The 20,143-nt window shown below is 41.2% G+C and overlaps 1 protein-coding gene across 5 annotated transcripts in view; it reads right to left on the bottom strand.

Moving 5' to 3' along the window:
- DENND1A (DENN domain containing 1A) overlaps positions 1-20,143 on the bottom strand; it is a 1,229,671-nt gene that overhangs the window by 657,458 nt on the left and 552,070 nt on the right. For all 5 annotated transcript variants that reach the window (XM_068248143.1, XM_068248144.1, XM_068248146.1 and 2 more), the window contains one exon: positions 10,619-10,729. In XM_068248143.1, the coding sequence (XP_068104244.1) occupies positions 10,619-10,729 (111 nt within the window). The remainder of the gene's footprint in view (positions 1-10,618; positions 10,730-20,143) is intronic.

Genomic DNA, 20,143 nt, shown 5'->3' with positions numbered 1-20,143 from the left:
CCTTCAAGGAGTTTAAAGAAGTCACAGATGTTATCTTCACACCAGCCCCTGAACAAAGAACGGCAGCTGGGGGAGGGGGGGGGGTTACATGGCAGCTCCTATAGCTATTAGAAACCAGTAGAAACTGCAGGGGAAAAAAAGGTGTTTGGTTCCCTTTAATCCTGCAACCCTTGATGATCTCTATTATAAAGGAATTTTCGCTCTCCAGAGACCTTAGAACAGGGGTCTCAAACTCAATTTACCTGGGGGGCCGAAGGTGGCAAAGTCAGGATGAGGCTGGGCCGCATAAGGAATTTCACAATTGCAGCGCATTTGCCGCCTCTGCCCGCCCCTCTCACTCTTCCTTCACAGAGAGGGGCGGGGAGAGGCGGCGATCCGCCGCGATTGACTTCAGGAGGGGCAGAGCTGAAGCTGAAAGCTCTGCCCCTTCCAGGAAATGCCGGCGGATTGCCCCCCGGGCGATTTGGGGGCTCTGCAGCCCTCGTTTAGCGGCGGAATGCGGCGGATTACTTGGGCGCACTGAAGCGAACTATAAGGAAGCTTTTGCCGGCGAGGGCCACAAAATATTGTATCGAGGGCCGCAAATGGCCCGCGGGCCGCGAGTTTGAGATCCCTGCCTTAGAAGCATTGCTAATTCCAGGACATGCTTATAAATGAGATTGCAGGCCACACCCAAATCTGACACTAAACTCAACCAAACAAACACTACTGGTCACTACTTTAGCCATGGGATTACAAATAAACTTCCCGTGTTACCCATTGTGTGAAATGCATTGCAGAAGAGTATGCCCGGAAATAGCAGTGGTTGACATAGCACTCCTAGAGCATACACTTAAAAAGGCCAAGTGCTAATTTAGTTGCAAACGGTAAATAATTTATTTCAGTGTGGTAGTAGAATATTGGTCGATTTACAGATATTCTACAACCTGATTGATTCAGTGAAATAATGGCAACATTTTCCGATATTTAACTACAGCCAAACCTCTCCCTACTCTCACCCCCCCCCCCCCCCCCAGGAACTAATAACTCTCCCTCCCTGGGCAACTAACAACCCCCCCAGGCAACTAACAACCCTCCCCCGGCCAACTAATAACCCTCCATCCCTGGGCAACTAATAACCCTCCCTCCCTAGGAAACTAACAACCCTCCCTCCCTGGGCAACTAATAACCCTTATAGTCACCCAAACTACGGGTAAATCAAATACCTTGTGCTTTTCTTACACAGAGTTAAATACATGGTTGTGTATTTTGGACAAAAAGCTGAAGAGACACTATGCTCTGCAGCATTATTATTATTTAGTGTTTATATAGCGCCAATATTTTTTGCAGCACTGTACAGAGTACATTGTTTTGTCACTTAACTGTCCTTCAAAAGAGCTCACAATCTAATACCTACCAGAGTCATATGTCTATGTATGTCTCATGTAGTGTATGTATCGTAGTCTAGGGCTAATTTTAGGGGGAAGCCTATTAACTTAACTGAATGTCGTTGGGGATATGGGATGAGTGCCCGGAGGAAACCCACACAGAGACAGGGAGAGCATACAGACTCCAGTGCCGTGACTGGGATTGGAACTGGGGACCGAGCGCTGCAAGGCAGGAGTGCTAATCACTATGCTGCCAGTGGATAATCTTCACATTATTCAGTAATAAGTGTCAGGAAAGCTACGATATTGCATGATTTTTGTCAGATTACCACAGGGGGAGCCCTTGCCCAAGCAGTGAAGAAAATGGTGGGTGGAAAGGTTCAGCAGAGCAAGACAAAGGTTACACTCCCTTTGAAGCTTTGAGTTTTCCTCCCACGCCATCCGCTGGACCCAAAGTTGAATACTCTAAAGATCTTACAACTGAGGTAGACTTGGACATTGCATTTTCCAAAACCTGTTTTAAGAAGAAGATTTCTGGAGTTAAGGCAAAACTGGTCATATAGTGGGCGATGCTGAGAATTATTCTGCTTCACGTAGTAAAGGTATTACAGATATGAATGCTCTATTAAATCTAAAGACAATCAATTAGAGAAACCTTGTATGGGGAAGAAGAACAAAAACACAGTAAAAAAAATATTAGGATCTCAAGCTTTTCAGAAGCTTTTACTAGCTTGACTGATTTGGACTGACATATCAGAGTAATATTTAATACTGGTATCTGTTAATCAGAATCAGGGCTGGGCCACACACCAGCAATCGGCAAAACACTTTAAGTGGATCCCAATGGTTGTGGTCTCACTAGCCGAGAGCATGCGCAGAACTCTACCGGAGATGGGAGCGCAATTGCGGTGGGCATGACATCCATGTCATGAGCTTATGCTCATGACATGGATGGGTTAGCGAACTTCTGAAACTGAAAGCAGCTTGCTGGAGAACAGAGACTCAGTGTTGGACCTGATAGACTTCAAGGGGCTGGGAGAAGCCCCAGGTGAGTAAAGATCTTTTATTAATTTTTTTCCCTGAGAATTCCTTTGAGACCAAGAGGGTGTCTGGAGGAAGTCTCCTGAGATGTAATCTACTGATTCTACTACTTAACTGAAAAAGAGAAAAACAAAATCCTGATTTGGCATGGGAAAAATGTAAAATAAATAAGAGCACTTTGTCCAAGATAGGATTTTCTTGCCCTAATGTTCCTCTTCCCTTCTACTTTGCTCAAGAGATAGGACCTTCCTTAAAGTTGAATCTTTGCTTTGCTCCTTTGACCTTCTTGCAGTTTGCTTGTGTTTATTTTACAATTTAATTGGGGAATAAAGTGAACTAATGTGCTAATTAAAAAAAACTTAAACAAACTGCCCCAAGAAATAATGGGTGTATCCTGTTAATAGAAATCAAAGGATGAGCTCCAGGAACCAAAAAAGAAAAAAAGGCAGAAGCCAGAAGTGCCAAAATACTGTAGTATTCTAAATTATAGTGCTGCTTACAAAACTGGGTTGCTGAAAGGCAACCACAGCAACAAGCAAATTAATTCCATTTCCATGCGGATATTTAGGAATCTACTTCGCTGTATGGCCAGTCACACTCACAGAAAGAAGAAGAAAAAAAACACCCTGCTGGCTGGATCTAATATCCCAGGGGATGCCCCTAGCTAGGGGGAACAGAGTCACATAGGTGGGAGGTGGCACCCCAAGAAATTGTGCACAGCTGAGAAGCCGTATGAAATCTTATTTTGATAGAGGAAGGAGAGTAAAGAACGAAGTGTTTTGCGGGCCTTAGCCATTTCTTCAGGTCAAAAAATGCAGTGTCTGTAATTTGAGCACCTCAGACTTGGAGCGCCTTTTCACGTGATTCTAACCAGGAATTCAGAGCCTTATAATTCTTTCAGTTGACCAAACTGACTACATGCTTCTTCATGAGTTCTGCTAAACATAAACAACACTATTGGTAATGGTAGAACAAATGAGGAGGCATAATTTAGGACAAAGGAATGGCAAAGGAAAAAAGCACTTGCTGGGGTTAGATAGACATAAGAGCCCTTATTCAATTCACTTTTTCTCCCAAATTTTTCATATTCCATTTATTAGTCTTCTGTGATTATCGTTCTGTTGTTAGTTTTTTTTATTTAAATTTCAAGCAAGTCACCAGCTGTAATGAGAGGTCCTTAGATATGTAATTTACTTCATAGTTCACTTGTTACATCCCTGAAACTGATGTGTGGGCAGATTCTAAGGTCATTCTAACAGTAGCTGCCATGTTGTCTGGTATGTTTGTGATCAAATCAAGTGCAAAGTGCTATCCAAACTCAGCCGTCCAGTGCACAAGAGATCCTTCTTTCATGTCTATGGACACCTTTACTTTTGAAAAGATCAGAGAGAGTCCTGATGTGAAAGGTAATGAGGTAAACTATGAAAATAATTAGCTTTATGTAAAACACTTTGAGTGAATATGAGCAAAATAAGTTAAAAGATTGTAATGAAAATGAAAGCTTACAAATGATGGTTACTAAAAGTCACAATCATTTTAACAAATGACAATGCATTGAAATAGAGGAGTGGAAGAACACGACTAGTGGTTGGCAGTTTAGAGCCTTAGAAAGGTTTAACCTAAGGTGTACCAAACTACTTAGGGGTTGATTCACATAACAGCAGTAATATTACTGTGCACAGCGCATGGCAGTTACGCTATTAGCATAACTCGCATTTCACAACCGTTGCTACGGTTATGCATGTAACTAATAAGTATTACCGTAATAACGTTCTTACTACTCGAGTACTAAAAGTCGCGCTTATAGCGTAATTCAAGGTACTTACTGGCATTTGTAAGGGTAATATTGCCATAGGTTGTGTGTGCACCGCTGTTATGTGAATCAATCCCTGTATGCTCACTGTGAAATTCAAATACACCTGTAAGAAGCTTAATGCGCACAAACATTTATCATAAAACCAAACATTTCATGTGTATCATTGTCTGTAAAAAACAATCTCTGCCAACTAAGAGGAGCAGGAACAGGAACTGCAGATACTCTGTTTAAGCAAAACCTATTCGTCCAAATCCAAAGCCGTCATAGAGAAACATGAATACATGATTTACTTTCGGAGTAACTCATGACTCAACTTACAAACAAACTCCCAGAACGCAACTTGTTTGTAAGTAGGGGATTGCCTGCATTGTATAAGAAAAGCCAACCCAAAGCTGACTTCACATCATGAACAAGTCTCCACTTTTTGTGAATTGTGCATTGAAGCTAAAGGAATAGCGTTTGTTTGTTAGAGAGAGAGAGAGAGAGAGAGAGAGAGAGAGAGAGATCCACAGGTTAGAACTCATGTTTACACTGTAGATCGGAGATCCTTACTGGGGCCTTGCATCAGCGCAGGTTTCTAAGTGCACTCAACTGGAAGTGACAAGCCATGATGAGATAAACATGCACACACAATACATATCAATCCTACCTACAACATGCCTGCGTTTGCTTACTATTACTATTTTCTTCATTCCAAAGGTTAATAAGCCAATACTTTATTTCAGCAGTCAGAGAAGCCCAACTGCAGCAGCTCTTTTGAAAACTGATTAGAGGTCATAAAATGTCCATGTGGCCGTAAACACTTTTGCTCCAAATCTCTTTGTACCAGTCTACGCAAATCAAGAAAAAGAAAAATACTGTTAGCTGATGTTCTAATATGAATTTAAAGAGACTCTGAAGTATCCAATAAATCAAGTTTTTTATTTTAAAAACCTCTTTAACATAATTGCCCCTCCTAAAACACCGCATCCCTGCGGTTTAAAACTTCATAAATCACCCCAAACTCCCCGGAGCACATCGCGGGGCTCCTTCTGCATAGAGGCAAAGCTTTGGGCTGCAGCTCTGTCTCTACACGCGTCCATCAGCGCGGATCGCCGCCTCTCCCCACCCCCCTCAGTCTTCCTTCACTGAGAGGAGCGGGGAGAGGCTGCGATCAGCGCTGATTGACGAGCATGGAGGCAGAGCTACAGTCCAAAGTTCTGCCTCCTTAGGGCAGCAAAATCCACGACCAAGAAAGTTGTGGATTTTGCCCGGGGAGTTAGGGGTGATTGATTGAGTTTTCAGATGCGGGGATGCAGCGTTTTAGGAGGGGCAATTATGTTAAAGAGGTTTTTAAAGTAAAAAGTCATTTTTAGGAGGCTTCAGAGGCTCTTTAAAATAAATTGTGAATAGATACCGGGGACAGATGCAGGAATATGCTTTTGATCTAAATAATAAAAATTGCTGCAGAGGATACTTTTTACTAATTCACAGGATTAGGAAGAAATCGCTTCCATCTCAGTAACAGCTGATGCTCACATTTCCTATGTTTCACTGGGAATTGCATGGAGCGGGTCAGATGAGATCACGGAAAATACCACAGTAATCAGTCATCATCTGTATACTAGTAGTCATCATCACCACCTCTCTCTTTGGCTACTTCTACACACTCTTGCTAGACATTAATAAACAGTATACAGTGTGTGAAGCATCAACAACAAGCAAATGAGATAACATGGTCTTCCTACTGGATCAATTCTGTTTGGTGAAATGTACAATACTTTGTTTTGTATTATATTTAACAACACTTCCACTTCGTTTTAAAGCAGGATTGTGACCATAAAAATCAAATTTCAATAGCAACTAGTCTGAGTATTAAGTGATAAAGATGCTAATCCTGCATTCAAAACTTTTTCTGCTGTTATGGTTTGGAGTTATCACATACCTTAGGAGCACTGGCCCTTTAATTGCAATTGCCAAACAGTTGCATGCTGGGGGGTCTTTTTATCTATAATATATTCCTCCTCTTCCCTTTATTTCCCTGCCTAGCTGAAACACGATCCTCTGCTCACTTGTGTTTCCAAGAAAGGCTGAGGTGACTCAGCGATTGGAGGAGAAAATCAAAAAATGTAAGGTAAGAAATTACATCATTATTTAGCCTCAAACTGTGGGTAAAAGACATGGTTCCCAGCAGGAACAGAATTCTCTTCATTTACTATATTCACTGAAATCAAAACGTGGACAGTACAATACATGTGTTCTGTAAGCAGATCAAGTATTCATCTACTTATATGTGTTTTTTTCCCCCCGGCATAGTATGGCTAATCCTCCTGCTTTAGGAAGCAAGTCACTAATGATGTATAATAAGAGTGTTAATATGCCATAATTTCAATCAGACAATGAAATATTTAGAATGTCCTGAAAGTGTGCCTGCTATGCTCACCAGAATTATGGGTGTTCCAGCTAATGGACTCCTCAGATAAGGCACAAAGCTGCAGTATGACTGATCTGGAGTCATGACCCGAGTATCACAAGTCCTCAGACAGAATTTGCACACCGTCTTAGTTATCAGGAGACATATTTCTAAACAAAAACTTATTTAAAAAGTATTTTCCAACAAGCAGAATACACGTTGTGCATGTAAATTACTGGTGGTATCTTAATACTAATAGTAGTGTCCTGAAAAATACAAATAAGAGCAAACACAAATAGTAAAGGAAATAATTTTCTTTGCATTACATTTGTATTTTGAAAAAAAGTGTTATTACAATACTATATATGGTTGGAGATACAAAGGCCATTATTCAATTCACGATTTCTCTTAGAGAACAAGCGACACCCATGCTAACCTAGAAATAAAAAACACATCTATAAGTAGATAAATACTACTTCTACTTACATAACAGACGTACTGTGCTATCCATGTAATGATTCTTGTGAATTTTATAAAGGAAAACCAGAAAATCCTATTCTAGGCTGTGGCCATCTTGCCAAGCTAATGCTGACATCATAACCCCCCTGACTCGTCCCCCCCCCCCTTCTCTTGCGCATTGTGTACTCATTAGGTGCCCTCCTCCCAGAGTCTTCAGACACTCCCACTGAGGTGTATACTAACAACTGCACTCTTTTTTTTATTTACACATCCAATCACTGAGTCACCTCAGCCTTGCTTGTAAACACAAGTGATCAGAGGGTGTTTCTGATAAGAAGCGAGGCAGGGAAATAAATGGAAGAGGAGGAATATATTATAGATAAAAAGAACTCCCAGCATTCAACTCTTTGGCACTGTTTGGCACTAGGGCCAGTGCTCTTAAAGTATGTGATAACCACAAACCATAACAGCAGAAAAAGTTTTGCAAGTTTTGAATGCAGGATTAGCATCTCTATCACTTAATACACTCAGACCAGTTGCTGTTGAAATTTGATTTTTATGGTAACAATACCGCTTTAAGTTACTTACTAGGAGATAATTTCACACTTTATCGATAAAACACCCTTTAAGCCACCCCACCAAGCAAGAAAATACTTTTGACAGTACTTCTTCACCAACCTTTTGGTACTCTTTTTAATTGCAGAGTGCTGAAAAGTATTATAAAGAGAAGATGAAAAATTATCTCCTAGGAGAACACATTAGGCTGGTTTCACACTGCAAACTGGCAGTAGCGTTGCGGTACATCGCCCCCGCCGCACCAAAAACGTGCCTTCAGGGAACACCGTGTTAGTGCACAGTGTTCCCTGTCTGGGCACCAGCCAAGCAGGAAGTGATGCCCGCTTGCGGTCACTTCCTGCTTAGGGCATGCGGAAGTGTATTGTAAAATTTCACTTCCGTGCCGCTAACTTTTTTTTTTTTAAACCCAGCGTCCCCATAGACTAAAGTGACTTCCAAGCCGCCGCAATTCGCTGTGGGTCCCACACGGTAACATAGTTCTGCACTACTGTTAGATTAGGCACTTCCGGCGCAGCGTACCGCAACGTGGGAAGTATGAACTTCCCCACATAGGGTTTCATTAGGCAGCTGTAGCAGTGCAGCAATTTGCCCCTGTATGAAAGAGCCCTTAGGAGAAAAAAGTGAATTGAATAAGGGACTAAGAGGGTTTGGTGCCAAATTTTTGTTATTTAAACCAGTTTCTTCATGCTTGAATAACATTCTTTATGCTTATGATGCTAATGATTTAGCATCCCAAGCAGGGGAAGTACCTAACCTGTTAATACTGTCACACAATGGCCTCGATTCACAAAGGAACAGTAAAATTGCCTTGTGCAGGGTCCCAGTCTTGTTCAAGCACCTTGACAAAAGGAACCATCTGTGACCCTGAAATAAGTGTTGTTTTTTGGCTGTTATACATATGATGGAATAAAAAACACATGGGACTTATCATTTACTGGTGTGAGGACTGCAAATCATTACTGCTCTTAACTGGGGAATTTTGCTAAGATCTGCTAGCATTACTGTGGTGTGGTTGACTGTATATGGAAAAGTTATTCAATTAGAAATATTATTTGAATCTGACTGTACATATACACGTTTATCTTGTCATGTCACTTTGGTTAACCTTTAAAGGGAACCTGAGATGAGGGATTATAAAGAAAACGTACATGCCTGGGGCTTCTTTCAGCCCACACCGGCCTGATTGCTCCCACACCATCCTCTTATGCCTCTCTGTATTCGTCCGCAATTGGCCCCGGAAAGTCCACCCGGTCCACAGCCAACCGCGCATGTACGGCCCACTGCGCGTTCTGCGCCTGCACGCTCTCGGTGATGGGAGCGAGACAGGGAAGCGCGCATGGCCAGACTGCACCCACTGGAGAAATTTCTGGGGCCAGTTGCGGGCGAACGGAGAGGCAGAAGAGGACAGATTGGGAGCGATCAGGCGGGAGGGGGCTGGGGGAAGCCCCAGGTATGTATGTTTTTTTGTAATCGTCCCATCTCAGGTGCACTTTAAAGAGCATGTACAATTTTCAAAAGCATGTGCTCCTCTGTAAACCCAGAACAACAATTGAAGAGAGGATAGAATATGTAATAGGTTACTACACTGCTATAAAACATGATAATTGAGCCAGTAAACATTTCTAGCAAGGCTCTCTAACATATTCATTGTCTGTTTTGTGCTTCACTATCTGTGGGGAGATTGAATGAGATAGGTGAGACTGTGCTTCAGTAGAATAAATGGGTTGAAATGCGTACAATAAAAAGTGTGCTGTTCCCGCTGTTTATAGGTTCCAAAATAAGCAAATGGATCCGTGGATGCACGTCTAATGTATTGCGTTTGTCTAGCTGGTAGAAAGCAGGAACAGTGGCGCCCATGGGAAATTTGGGTGCAACCATACTTTTTTTTTCTTTTTTGCGCCACAAGAGTGGCGTACATCACACGTGAACCAAAAATGAAGTGTAAACAATAACCTATAATAATAACCCAGTATTCATTTATTTAATTGAAAGATGGTTTCTCTGCTACAGAAAATCAATAATTTTCGAGTTGTAACAAGACTGCCTTAAAATCAATTTATGATTTAGGCACTTTTTTTGGGGAGGGGGGGGGGGGGGTTGTTTCAACACACCACAGTGCCGATGGCTGGTGAAGGAGTGTTCTGTTTTATTATGTAAATTACATAAAGCAATTTGAAATACTTATTTTGTGTTTTATAACAGTATATGATTGGAAATGCAAAAAAATAATAAGGGGAAGTTGGAAACTATAAGCTGCAGTTGAAACACCAGTGAAAAGCATTAGATTATCGAAATACACATTTACAATAATTTTCTTTAAAACGATAACGTTAATATGCCAGCCACTCACATTTCTTTGGCGCCCAACAGACGACAATTAAGATTGAAGTCAATGGCGGCGCCATAATTGTGAGTTTGTTGCATGTGCCAAAATTCCCTGTTTCTGGTAGAACACGCTGTAAGTCACACATGCATTGTTTGCAATCCTATTTACATGAAAAACTGGCATATACAGTTATGCCTTGCAGAAATTACTCACTTTATTTAATTTCGAATAGTTTTTATGGACTAAATCACACTAGGCATATGGCAATCTAAACACCCATTTTTTATGCACAGTTCTGTTTGAAAGTAATATGACTGTTTCTATCGGCAACATCAAAACCAACTGCCTAAAATACTGCCATGCTGGTGGGCACCATAAGGGGTATTTAATAAGCCAAGACATTTGTAAAATCAAAAGAACCTAATATTCCAAAGTACAAATTTGTTTATGGTCATTAGCATTTCAATCACATATTATCCATTTTGCAGGACACTTGCTCAGCCACACCATGCTACTTCTTCGGAATCCTCCCAGCAGGCAGATATTAGTGTGGACAATATATTGTAAGGAGGAGGAGAAACATCAGTCATATGGAAACGATGCATACTTAGGGTTGCTTATTAGGTCAAGTATTAACTCACCGTGCTGAGTTTACTGCAAGAAATGAGGATCCTGCGCTCATACAGCATACTGGCATATAGGTGCAGCATATTATTCACATCTACAGCCACAAAATATTCTGTCAGGTTCCTCTGTAAACACATTAAGAAAAACAAATTGGTATATGTTAGCATTGACACTACATGCATATAAAAAAGCTTATAGTACAAACAAGTGGCTGTGTCCCAATATTTAGATGCACTGTATGTATAATTAAATTGGTAAATCCACCTGAAGTTGCTAGATGTGGATGGAGGGGTTTCTTACGTCTACTAAAGACTAGGGATGTAGATGCTTAGGAGAACTCATGGAGAAGCATGTGATCAGTTTCATCAGCTAATAGATTTGTAACGTTCTGATTTGCTGTGACGACTTACTGGATTAGCATGTGATCATGACCACCAAATCAGAGACTGCCATACCTATCGCCTGACCAAACTGAGCACAGGCTTCTCCATGAGTTCTCCTGAGCATTGTCATCACTCCTGAAGACCCAGGGTCAGCCTTTAGTCCCCTGCTATAGTGATTACATAGGCTCGGCTTATACCATTGGATTCTCCAATTCCTTTAACAATATCAAAAATGCAGCAGAGAAGGGAGAGGAGGAGCAGCAGTGTCAGAATGGCTATATGGGGGTAAAGCCCAAATCTCAAGAGAAGAGCCAGTGCAATCCCCGTATCACATAGGTATGAGCAAAAGAATATTGAACCCCGATAGCATACATCACTCATGTATCCAGTGTCCAAACATTTTTTGTATACACATTTAGGGGATTTGAATGGCTTTAGGCTCCAGGGGATTGAGAAGGTGACACGTCCTTTGAGGCTGCTTTCACAGTAAGACGTTACAGGCGCACGTTAGTGCAGCCTGTAACGCACTCCACCGCACAGCAATGAAAAATCAATGGGCTGTTCACAGTGCCCATGTTGCGCTACATTGTAACGCAACACGTTCAAACAAAGTGCTGCATTCTCTGCGTTATACGCGGCTAAGCCGCGTTAGACTGTTTGCACATGCTCAGTAATGTTGGAGGAGGAGGTCTCCCCTCCTCCTCCGCGGCCAGCCACATGGCTAATTAATATTCACTGCACTCAGTGACGTGCAGTGTTTACTTCTTGGAGCGGCCGCTCTGTGCGGCGATTGGCCGGAGGGACCACGTGATGCAGATCACGTGGTCTCCGCAGTCCATAGCATAAATAAGGCGCACAAAGAGCTGCATAACGCGGCTCTTGGTAGCGTCCTCCTACAACACCACCAGGCGTTGCGTTAGGGGCACGTTATGCGACCTATAACGTCCCCTAAAACGCAACGTCCTGGTGGGAAAGAGGCCTAAGGGGAGGAGATTTATATAGAACCTTGTTAAAACAGGAAGCTTTCTGGATCTGGAAGTTGGGGACATGTTCACCTTTAGGATTAAACTCAAAGCTAGATTTAAACATGTTTTATTATACGTGAGTTGGTGAGCTATTGCTCCGCTCCGATACGCGTGAGCTTTTATCTGTATGCTATGATGTTGGATTGGAGAATAAAGATTTTCCTATTTTCACCTAATCATCTGGTGCAGCGGGATATTGCTTTGTTCATTTCTCAATTCTCACTTACACTCAGCTCCACAAGATCACTTTAAAACCTCAGCTAATTTACTTTGACATTATCTCCTCTGTGCCATATTCTACATATCTAAATAACATTGTTACTTAGCTGCCCAGAGTAGCAGAATGTATCGTTCCTGTGTCATGGAGGCTGCCATCTTGTTCTCTTAAAATATGACATTTCTGGCATTTTTCTCTCTTTTACTAACTCTCAATTGTTTGTTTTAAATGTTATCCTTCTCTGAGATAACACTGTTGATATTGGGGGATGGGGCATCTTTAACTTGACTAGCCAGTGTCCCCTCAATAAGTCTAGCTCTTTAGAAACCCAGTTTGAATAGCTGGCTTCCTCTTCAGGCCATGTTGGTCAAGTGACTTCCCCCGTGTACGGAATCCATAGAAGTCGTGTACTACCTCATGTCCTTCTAAATCGGCATGCGTGCCCATTTGCCCTTCTTATTCCTTCTGTTGATGACGCTAGCTGCTGGAGGATAGTTGTTAGGTAGCCAGTGAGCAACTCTTTTACTGGAGTAAAAATTCTATTATTTGGAGTTGAACATGGTGATATCCTCACCACACAGAAGGTCACAAGACAATTATTGCTGTAGGATACAAACTTCTCATGGAAGTTTCAGTCTTTGCCTCCCTCCTTGCAGTCTAAATAGCTGGATGATGCAATGCAAGCAGCAGCAGCCCCACCCACAGAGCTTTAAAGATACCGCTCACATTTAGTAGTTGTAGTAATATGGTTAACATTTTAAAAAACTTAGTATTTAAGCACTCTTGTTACTAAACATTTTGATGGTATTTTTAGATCTGAACCTGGGGAAGGACTATAAACATTGTCAAATGTTAGCTAATCATATGTCGTATATGTCACCAGACACCTCTATCTTTACAGGAAATCTTTAGTGCAAAAAATATAGTCACACACACAGAACAAGTTCACAGCCAGTGAAGTCCCAAAATATTTGTATACCTTTTTTCTTTTACTTTAGAAAGTGTTACTCAAATGAAAAAAAAAATCATATTTTAGCGCTTAATTACATATCTAAAATGTGTTGTAACATCTGTACTGAAATGGGAACAGGACCTCTAGAGTCCTTTAAAAAAAAAAAGTGTAAAGGTTAATTGGTAGGATTTTTTTTTTTTGCATTTAAAAAAAAACAAAACAATAAAAAACAGAAGACAAAAAGGAGAAGTTATTCCATCCTTTTATTCACCCCAATTAGCTACATTTATTTTCAGGATTCTACTCCTTATCTATTTCTTTATTTTGGATGGAGGGTCAGTAGAGAAGGATCTGTCCTCTAGGTGGCATAATTTAAATTTCTACGCCTTTCTGTATGTTTACCGGTTTCTTACCTTGTGTGCAATTTTACCCTATTTTTCTAGTTTTACACAGACAAACACACACACACACACCATTTTATTGCATGTTTTTACACTTCACTTTGCATTCACAGCTTATCATTTCAGACCTTATAAACAGCTCAGGAAGTTACTTGGGAAGTCAAGTGCATTACTGGCATTATGTAGCGTAGTGTGAGTAGAGAAACATTAGAAAATCTATAAACAGGCTTCCCAGATTGAGAATTTTTTCTTTTAAAGCGTTACCATGGGGTGACACGGAGAGACTCTTTTTTCTATTGTTTTGGTAAATGATAGTTGCCATTTGCTAAAGCACCGAATAACTTATGGAAAGGGATTGTAGAAATTACCAGAGGCAGGTTACAAGAGAGCTGTTACTCCCCCTGCAGAGGAAAATTACCCACAGAATCCATCCATATGTCCAGACGGTGTATTCCCATAGTCAGCACATGGTATTAATATAATCTGAACATTATTTAAAAACTTAACTCATATTATAAGTGTACAGGGCAATGACATCAGTTACAGGAATTTAGATATACTCTCCTAAATGCAAACTATTTAAAATTGATGATAATAAAAATGAAGTATTTGGCAAAGAACAATACTTATTACTGTAACACTTAATGCTGGCACTTGTTATATAGTCCAGCGTTCTGCATTTGTTCTTTCTAAAAAGCCTATAGATGCTGTCTGAAAGAGATTAGGAGAAGTTAGGAATGGCTGTTTTTCCAAGCCTGTTACTGTACTCAAACCCTGTTTACATGTTTTTTTTTTCCTTTGACCCCCCCCCCCCCCTCAGCCCTCCCCCTTACACACACACACTGCACACACTACACACACACACACACACACACACACACTCAGGCATGGACTCCACAAGACCTCTGAAGGTGTCCTATGGTAGATGGTATCAAGACTTTTGCGGCATAACATTTATCTCTTCTGTAAATTGTGACAGCGCCACATGCACATCGATGAGCTTTGGCCATCTACAATCCTGTCCCTAGTTTCCTTTTGTTGGCCTGCTTTTGCTACTGATTACTGCAAAAAGAGAATACTCTGCAAGACCTGTCCTTCTGTACTGTGTGGAAGGGTGAAAAATGCACCCTAAGAAGAAAACACAGATACAACTGGAGCCCACATGGTGCAGTACGTCACAAAGTATATCAACATGAAAATTAGGCCAAATAAATACTCACAAAGGGAGATTTTATAGGCAGCTGCCAACCACTGGAAGCAGGTGGAGATGCACAACCCCGACTCCACTCAGGTACTCGGAGAGGGTGGCAATGGCCCCACTCTTTAAAAACAGATGTAAGGTCCATGGTGACCAGACTTGGGAAACAAGCACAAATGGGGGGGGGGGGGGGGGAGAGGAGCCCAGGGGTGCATAAAACAAAACAAAAAAAAAAGAGAGAGGTGGCTTCTTTTTATACACTCCTGGGTGACTCTTACTCTCTTTGTACCCTTCTGGAGATGCTGTAACCCAGTTGATTAGCCATTACAAACTGTCCCTCACCAAACATCCTCAGGTAATTATTGTTCCCATTTTTCCTATTTTCATCACATTACCATCAAGAAATTACTGTTTACTTGCTGCTATACATATTCCACCCCTGTAGAGCTGCCATTGTAACAAGATGTTGTGTGTTATTCACTTCCTTACACATGCCCTTACTTTTTAAATACAAAATTGATGAGACATGATATCATGAAAAACATATGTAAACATTTCTTAGCAGAGATCTGTTCAGAAAACTGTTTTGCTTTTTAGGACTGAAAACATCACCCACATCAGCCCACAGTGAGAATACTTTGCGCACTTCGGAGTTGGCCTACAGAAGGCTAACTGTAGATATGGGCATAGTCCTTATTTGGCTGACAGGCCATTCTCACACTTACAGTGAGTTGCAAAAGTCTTCGGCCCCCATGAAGTTTTCCACATTTTGTCACATTACTGCCACAAACATGCATCAATTTTATAGGAATTTTACGTGAAAGACCAATACAAAGTGGTGTACGTGTGAGAAGTGGATCGAAAATCATACATCATTCCAAACATTTTTTACAAATAAATAACTGCAAAGTGGGGTGTGCATAATTATTCGGCCCCCTGAGTCAATACTTTGTAGAACCACTTTTTGATGCAATTACAGCTGCCAGTCTTTTAGGGTATGTCTCTACCAGCTTTGCACATCTAGAGACTGAAATCCTTGCCCATTCTTCTTCGCAAAACAGCTCCAGTTCAGTCAGATTAGATCGACAGTGTTTGTGAACAGCAGTTTTCAGATCTTGCCACAGATTCTCGATAGGATTTAGATCTGGACTTTGACTGGGCCATTCTAACACATAGATATGTTTTGTTTTAAACAATTCCATTGTTGCCCTGGCTTTATGTTTAGGGTCATTGTCCTGCTGGGGGGTGAACCACCGCCCCAGTATCAAGTCTTTTTCAGTCTCCAAGAGGTTTTCTTCCAAGTTTGCCCTGTATTTGGCTCCATATATCTTCCCATCAACTCTGACCAGCTTCCCTGTCCCTGCTGAAGAGATGCACCCCCCGAGCATGATGCTGCCACCACCATATTTGACAGTGGGGATAGTGTGTTCAGAGGGATGTGCAGTGTCAGTTTTCTGCCACACATATCGTTTTGCATTTTGGCCAAAAAGTTCAATTTTGGTCTCATCTGACCAGAGCACCTTCTTCCACATGTTTGCTGTGTCCCCCACATGGCTTGTGGCAAACTGCAAACGGGACTTCTTATGCTTTTCTGTTAACAATACCTTTCTTCTTGCCACTCTTCCATAAAGGCCAACTTTCTACAGTGCATGACTAATAGTTGTCCTATGGACAGAGTCTCCCACCTGAGCTGTAGATCTCTGCAGCTCGTCCAGAGTCACCATGGGCCTCTTGACTGCATTTCTGATCAGCGCTCTCCTTGTTCGGCCTGTGAGTTCGGCCTCTGCTTTACTTGATCTCTTCCACACCTTACAGAAATGCATGACACCTGCATTGTTTTGCATCGCTGCACTGACCTCATTCAATTATATTGAACAGGACAACACTATGTTGTGCACACAAATGCATGCAGCAGTGAATTATGGAAACACACAGTTATGCAACACAGAAGTGTGCCCATCGCTTTGTTCAGTAGGATATCTCTGCAGATCACACTAGTAGTTTAGCAAAACATTAGTGTGTTCAGGCCCTGATAGCTTTGTTAATCAACGGGCTTGTTCTAATGTGTTTTGGTGTGTGCATTTTTCTATCTGTTGTTGCTTATGTGGCTGCAGTTGAGCACGTTTTAGAAAAGATGAGTGTGGAAACTGTGCATCATGATGCTTACATGCCAGAATAGCATGGATGTATCCTAAAAGGCCAGCAGTCGTGTGTGGACAATAAGAACTGTTAAAAGTCTAGCCAAGCAGGAGAGACCAAGTGGCATGTGTTCACATTGCAAGTCATTCTTTAACAAGGCATCCAAATAATTAATGCATGCTAAAGCACATATAGAAATGCACTGTGACACAAAAACACATTCTGGTGAGCTTTATCAAATAAAACGCCTACAAGTCAAAAAACCATTCAGTGTAATAAATATCCAATAGAAAAGGAGATCAGGAAGGGACAAATATTTACAGTAATAACTCTACACAGAGTTAAAATAACACCTTCTTAATCCTTTAACCCCGTAATTAAGCCAGTGAGAAGCATTTAACCAAAGGGAAAAACAAATGAAAGAGTGCAACCATTAAATGGTTTTACTTGAATTGTTAAAAAAAAAATGGTTTTACATCTTTCTTCCATGGTTGACCATGTTTTGAGGTTAGTTCTGAATGATTCCTATTCCTATTTGCACCACAGATTCCTTACTCAGATTTCTTTCATACTGGTACGTTAAACAGCTTCTAACTAAACTGGGGAGATGAAAAGGAGAAGAAGATGAAATAAAAAGAGAATGATGCAGAGAGCAGAAAAGATTATAGGGTTCTGATATACCAAGATTCTCTAGCACTGAAAAACACTGCTATAATCTTGCAAATCTAACACAGAAGAAAATACAATTTCTCGTGGAACGTGCATTCATCCGACTAGAAACGCCAAACCAGCTGTTTCACTAACCTTTCAGCAATCTTCACTATGGTTCAGTAATACACAAGATATTCATCACATCCAGATGAGCCTGCAGAACCACATTCCAGTGCTCTATAGATACAGAACCTAATGAATCAAGTCCTTAACATTTAGTATTAAACAGATATTTACCTTTACCACTTGGGTTGTGTTTATTCCTATCCAAACTTTTCTCCTGGTTTTGGTTGAAATACAGCAGATCTAATGGTTCTCCAGCTTAGGTACCTACACAACCTGGTTCCACAAAGCTATTGCAGTTCTGTATCTTGCTTACATGCGATGTGACCATCCAATCCATGTCCTTGATTTCTCTGTTGAGTAGGTAGCATGGTGCTCAAATATACCAAATTTAAATCCTCCCATGGACACCACAGTGATATTTTCCAAAAAAGGTGAGTAGCAAAAGGAAACTAAGCTTCAGCTGTACACTTTAAACAATTAAGCACAAAAAATTCTGTAGGGTTTTTGGGGGGATGTTTCAAACACTACTGCACTCTGCTCTGGATGTTTTGTTTTTCAAGACACAATACAAAAACAAAATAGTGGAATTTTATCTAAAATGGTGATACATAGCATGTGTGACTAAACAGCTATGTGAAGGGCATTGAAGTGTAAGCCCTGCGGGGCCAGGTAGGTATAGGAAGGTGCTGCATAATATATTGGTGACATCTGAAGGGAGAAAATAATAACAGACCGTCGTTGAGCTTTACAGTGTACATTAAATTTAGCCTGTGAAAATGCCACAGGACTGATCTGATGCAGGAGGAAATATAATAGTAGAATATTCTGGCACAGATCACTTCTAGCCTAACCATATCTGAAATTAATCTGAACATCACTGTGTGCTATTCTGGCTTAAAAAGGGTTACACTAGCTATACACTCTCGAGGGAACGGGACCCGAATACCTGCTTCTGGCAGAGCTGCGTAAAGTCTTCTATAAACACCACATTTACTGCAGACTATAAAAGAGCAAGAGCCTGATCTTAAAGAGGTGTTTCACTTGGACGTAGAACGCAGAGCGCTTGTTCCAGATAAGGGCCAAATTCTATCCTCTCTCACTTCATAGACCTTAAGAAAACTTCCAGGTGCGATGACGTTTTATGGAAGTATAAAAGAATGTAATTGAGCTTTTTGAAACATATTTATGGCTAGTGTTAAAACCTAAAGAATGTATATGCGTGCAGCAAAATGTTTACATGCCGATGCGTCAATGTGCATGGGAAAGAGGAAGCAAAACAAATATGGCAGCATACACAGTTTTAGTTCCATAAACTCAGAATGCTGTATGAAGGCAAAGGGATGAGAGCAATCAAGTTGAGAAGCTGAGGAATAATGGCCCTGAAATCCGGGGAAGCCAGCAAAGTGGATTGCCAAGCAGCAGCAAAACACATAAACAAGGAACACTAACTATTTTTTCAATAAAACAATGCAATGTCAGCGCAGACAGTCCACATCCAAAAATGTGCAGAAAAATGTTCAAACTTTGATCCAAAGTCAGCGCACAGTCTTTGGATATACTCAAATTGGGTTATTATCACCACTAGTACTTCAGCACATAATGAGTGCCCACCACCCAGGGTAGTATTAGGCTTACCAAAGCACAAGTGACCCCAATGACAAGGTCTTATTGTGTATGTGTTTCTCCTCAGAGGCTAGCAGTATTCAGGTGAGCTTCTCCACCAGATCACTGACAGCTTATCCTCCATGGCATCACTCCCCAATATGTCCAAGGAACAAATTAGAAATAATCCAAGTGTAGTTACTTAAATACGTTTAAAACCTCTTTCTTCACATGTCAACACAAAAAGTCAAATGACAGTACTTAATACACACAGCACGCATTATAAAACTAATGTTAGACCCAGTGTGTGTGTGTGTGTGTGTGTGTGTGTGTGTGTGTGTGTGTGTGTGTGTGTGTGTGTGTGTGTGTGTGTGTGTGTGTGTGTGTGTGTGTGTGCGTGTGCGTGTGTGTGCGCGCGCGCACACATGTCTCCGCGGGTTTAGGATCAAGGTTATAACTATAACTTTTCTTCAGCATGAAACAAGCACTTGATTTGCCCTGAAATTAACACTATCAGAAATCACCTACAGTGAAAATGCATCTCTAACATTCTAGCATTTCCAGAGGTTGGAAAGGATTTAACTGGGGGTGAGATTTGAACTGAGCTCCTGAGCTTCCCTGTTGTCAGTGAATCCATCCATCACCTGAAGGAATTAACAGGGAGGCTGGAAAGGTTAAGAGAGAGTTTAAATGTAATTGGTGCTGAGAGAAAACAATAGTGATTGGATAGTGTTTCTAGCTTTCACTATACAATTGCCAATGTTCTAACAGTGACCACCAGAGCCCAAGAAATGGTCTTCCAATGGAATCATTCATGCAAGACTGTAGTCTAATGCAAGTTGTGA

The sequence above is a fragment of the Hyperolius riggenbachi genome, chromosome 8 (assembly GCF_040937935.1).
Source record: "Hyperolius riggenbachi isolate aHypRig1 chromosome 8, aHypRig1.pri, whole genome shotgun sequence".
Taxonomy (NCBI): Eukaryota; Metazoa; Chordata; class Amphibia; order Anura; family Hyperoliidae; genus Hyperolius; species Hyperolius riggenbachi.
The sequence above is the reverse complement of the archived record's forward strand: the minus strand, read 5'-3'. Positions and strand labels throughout refer to the sequence as shown.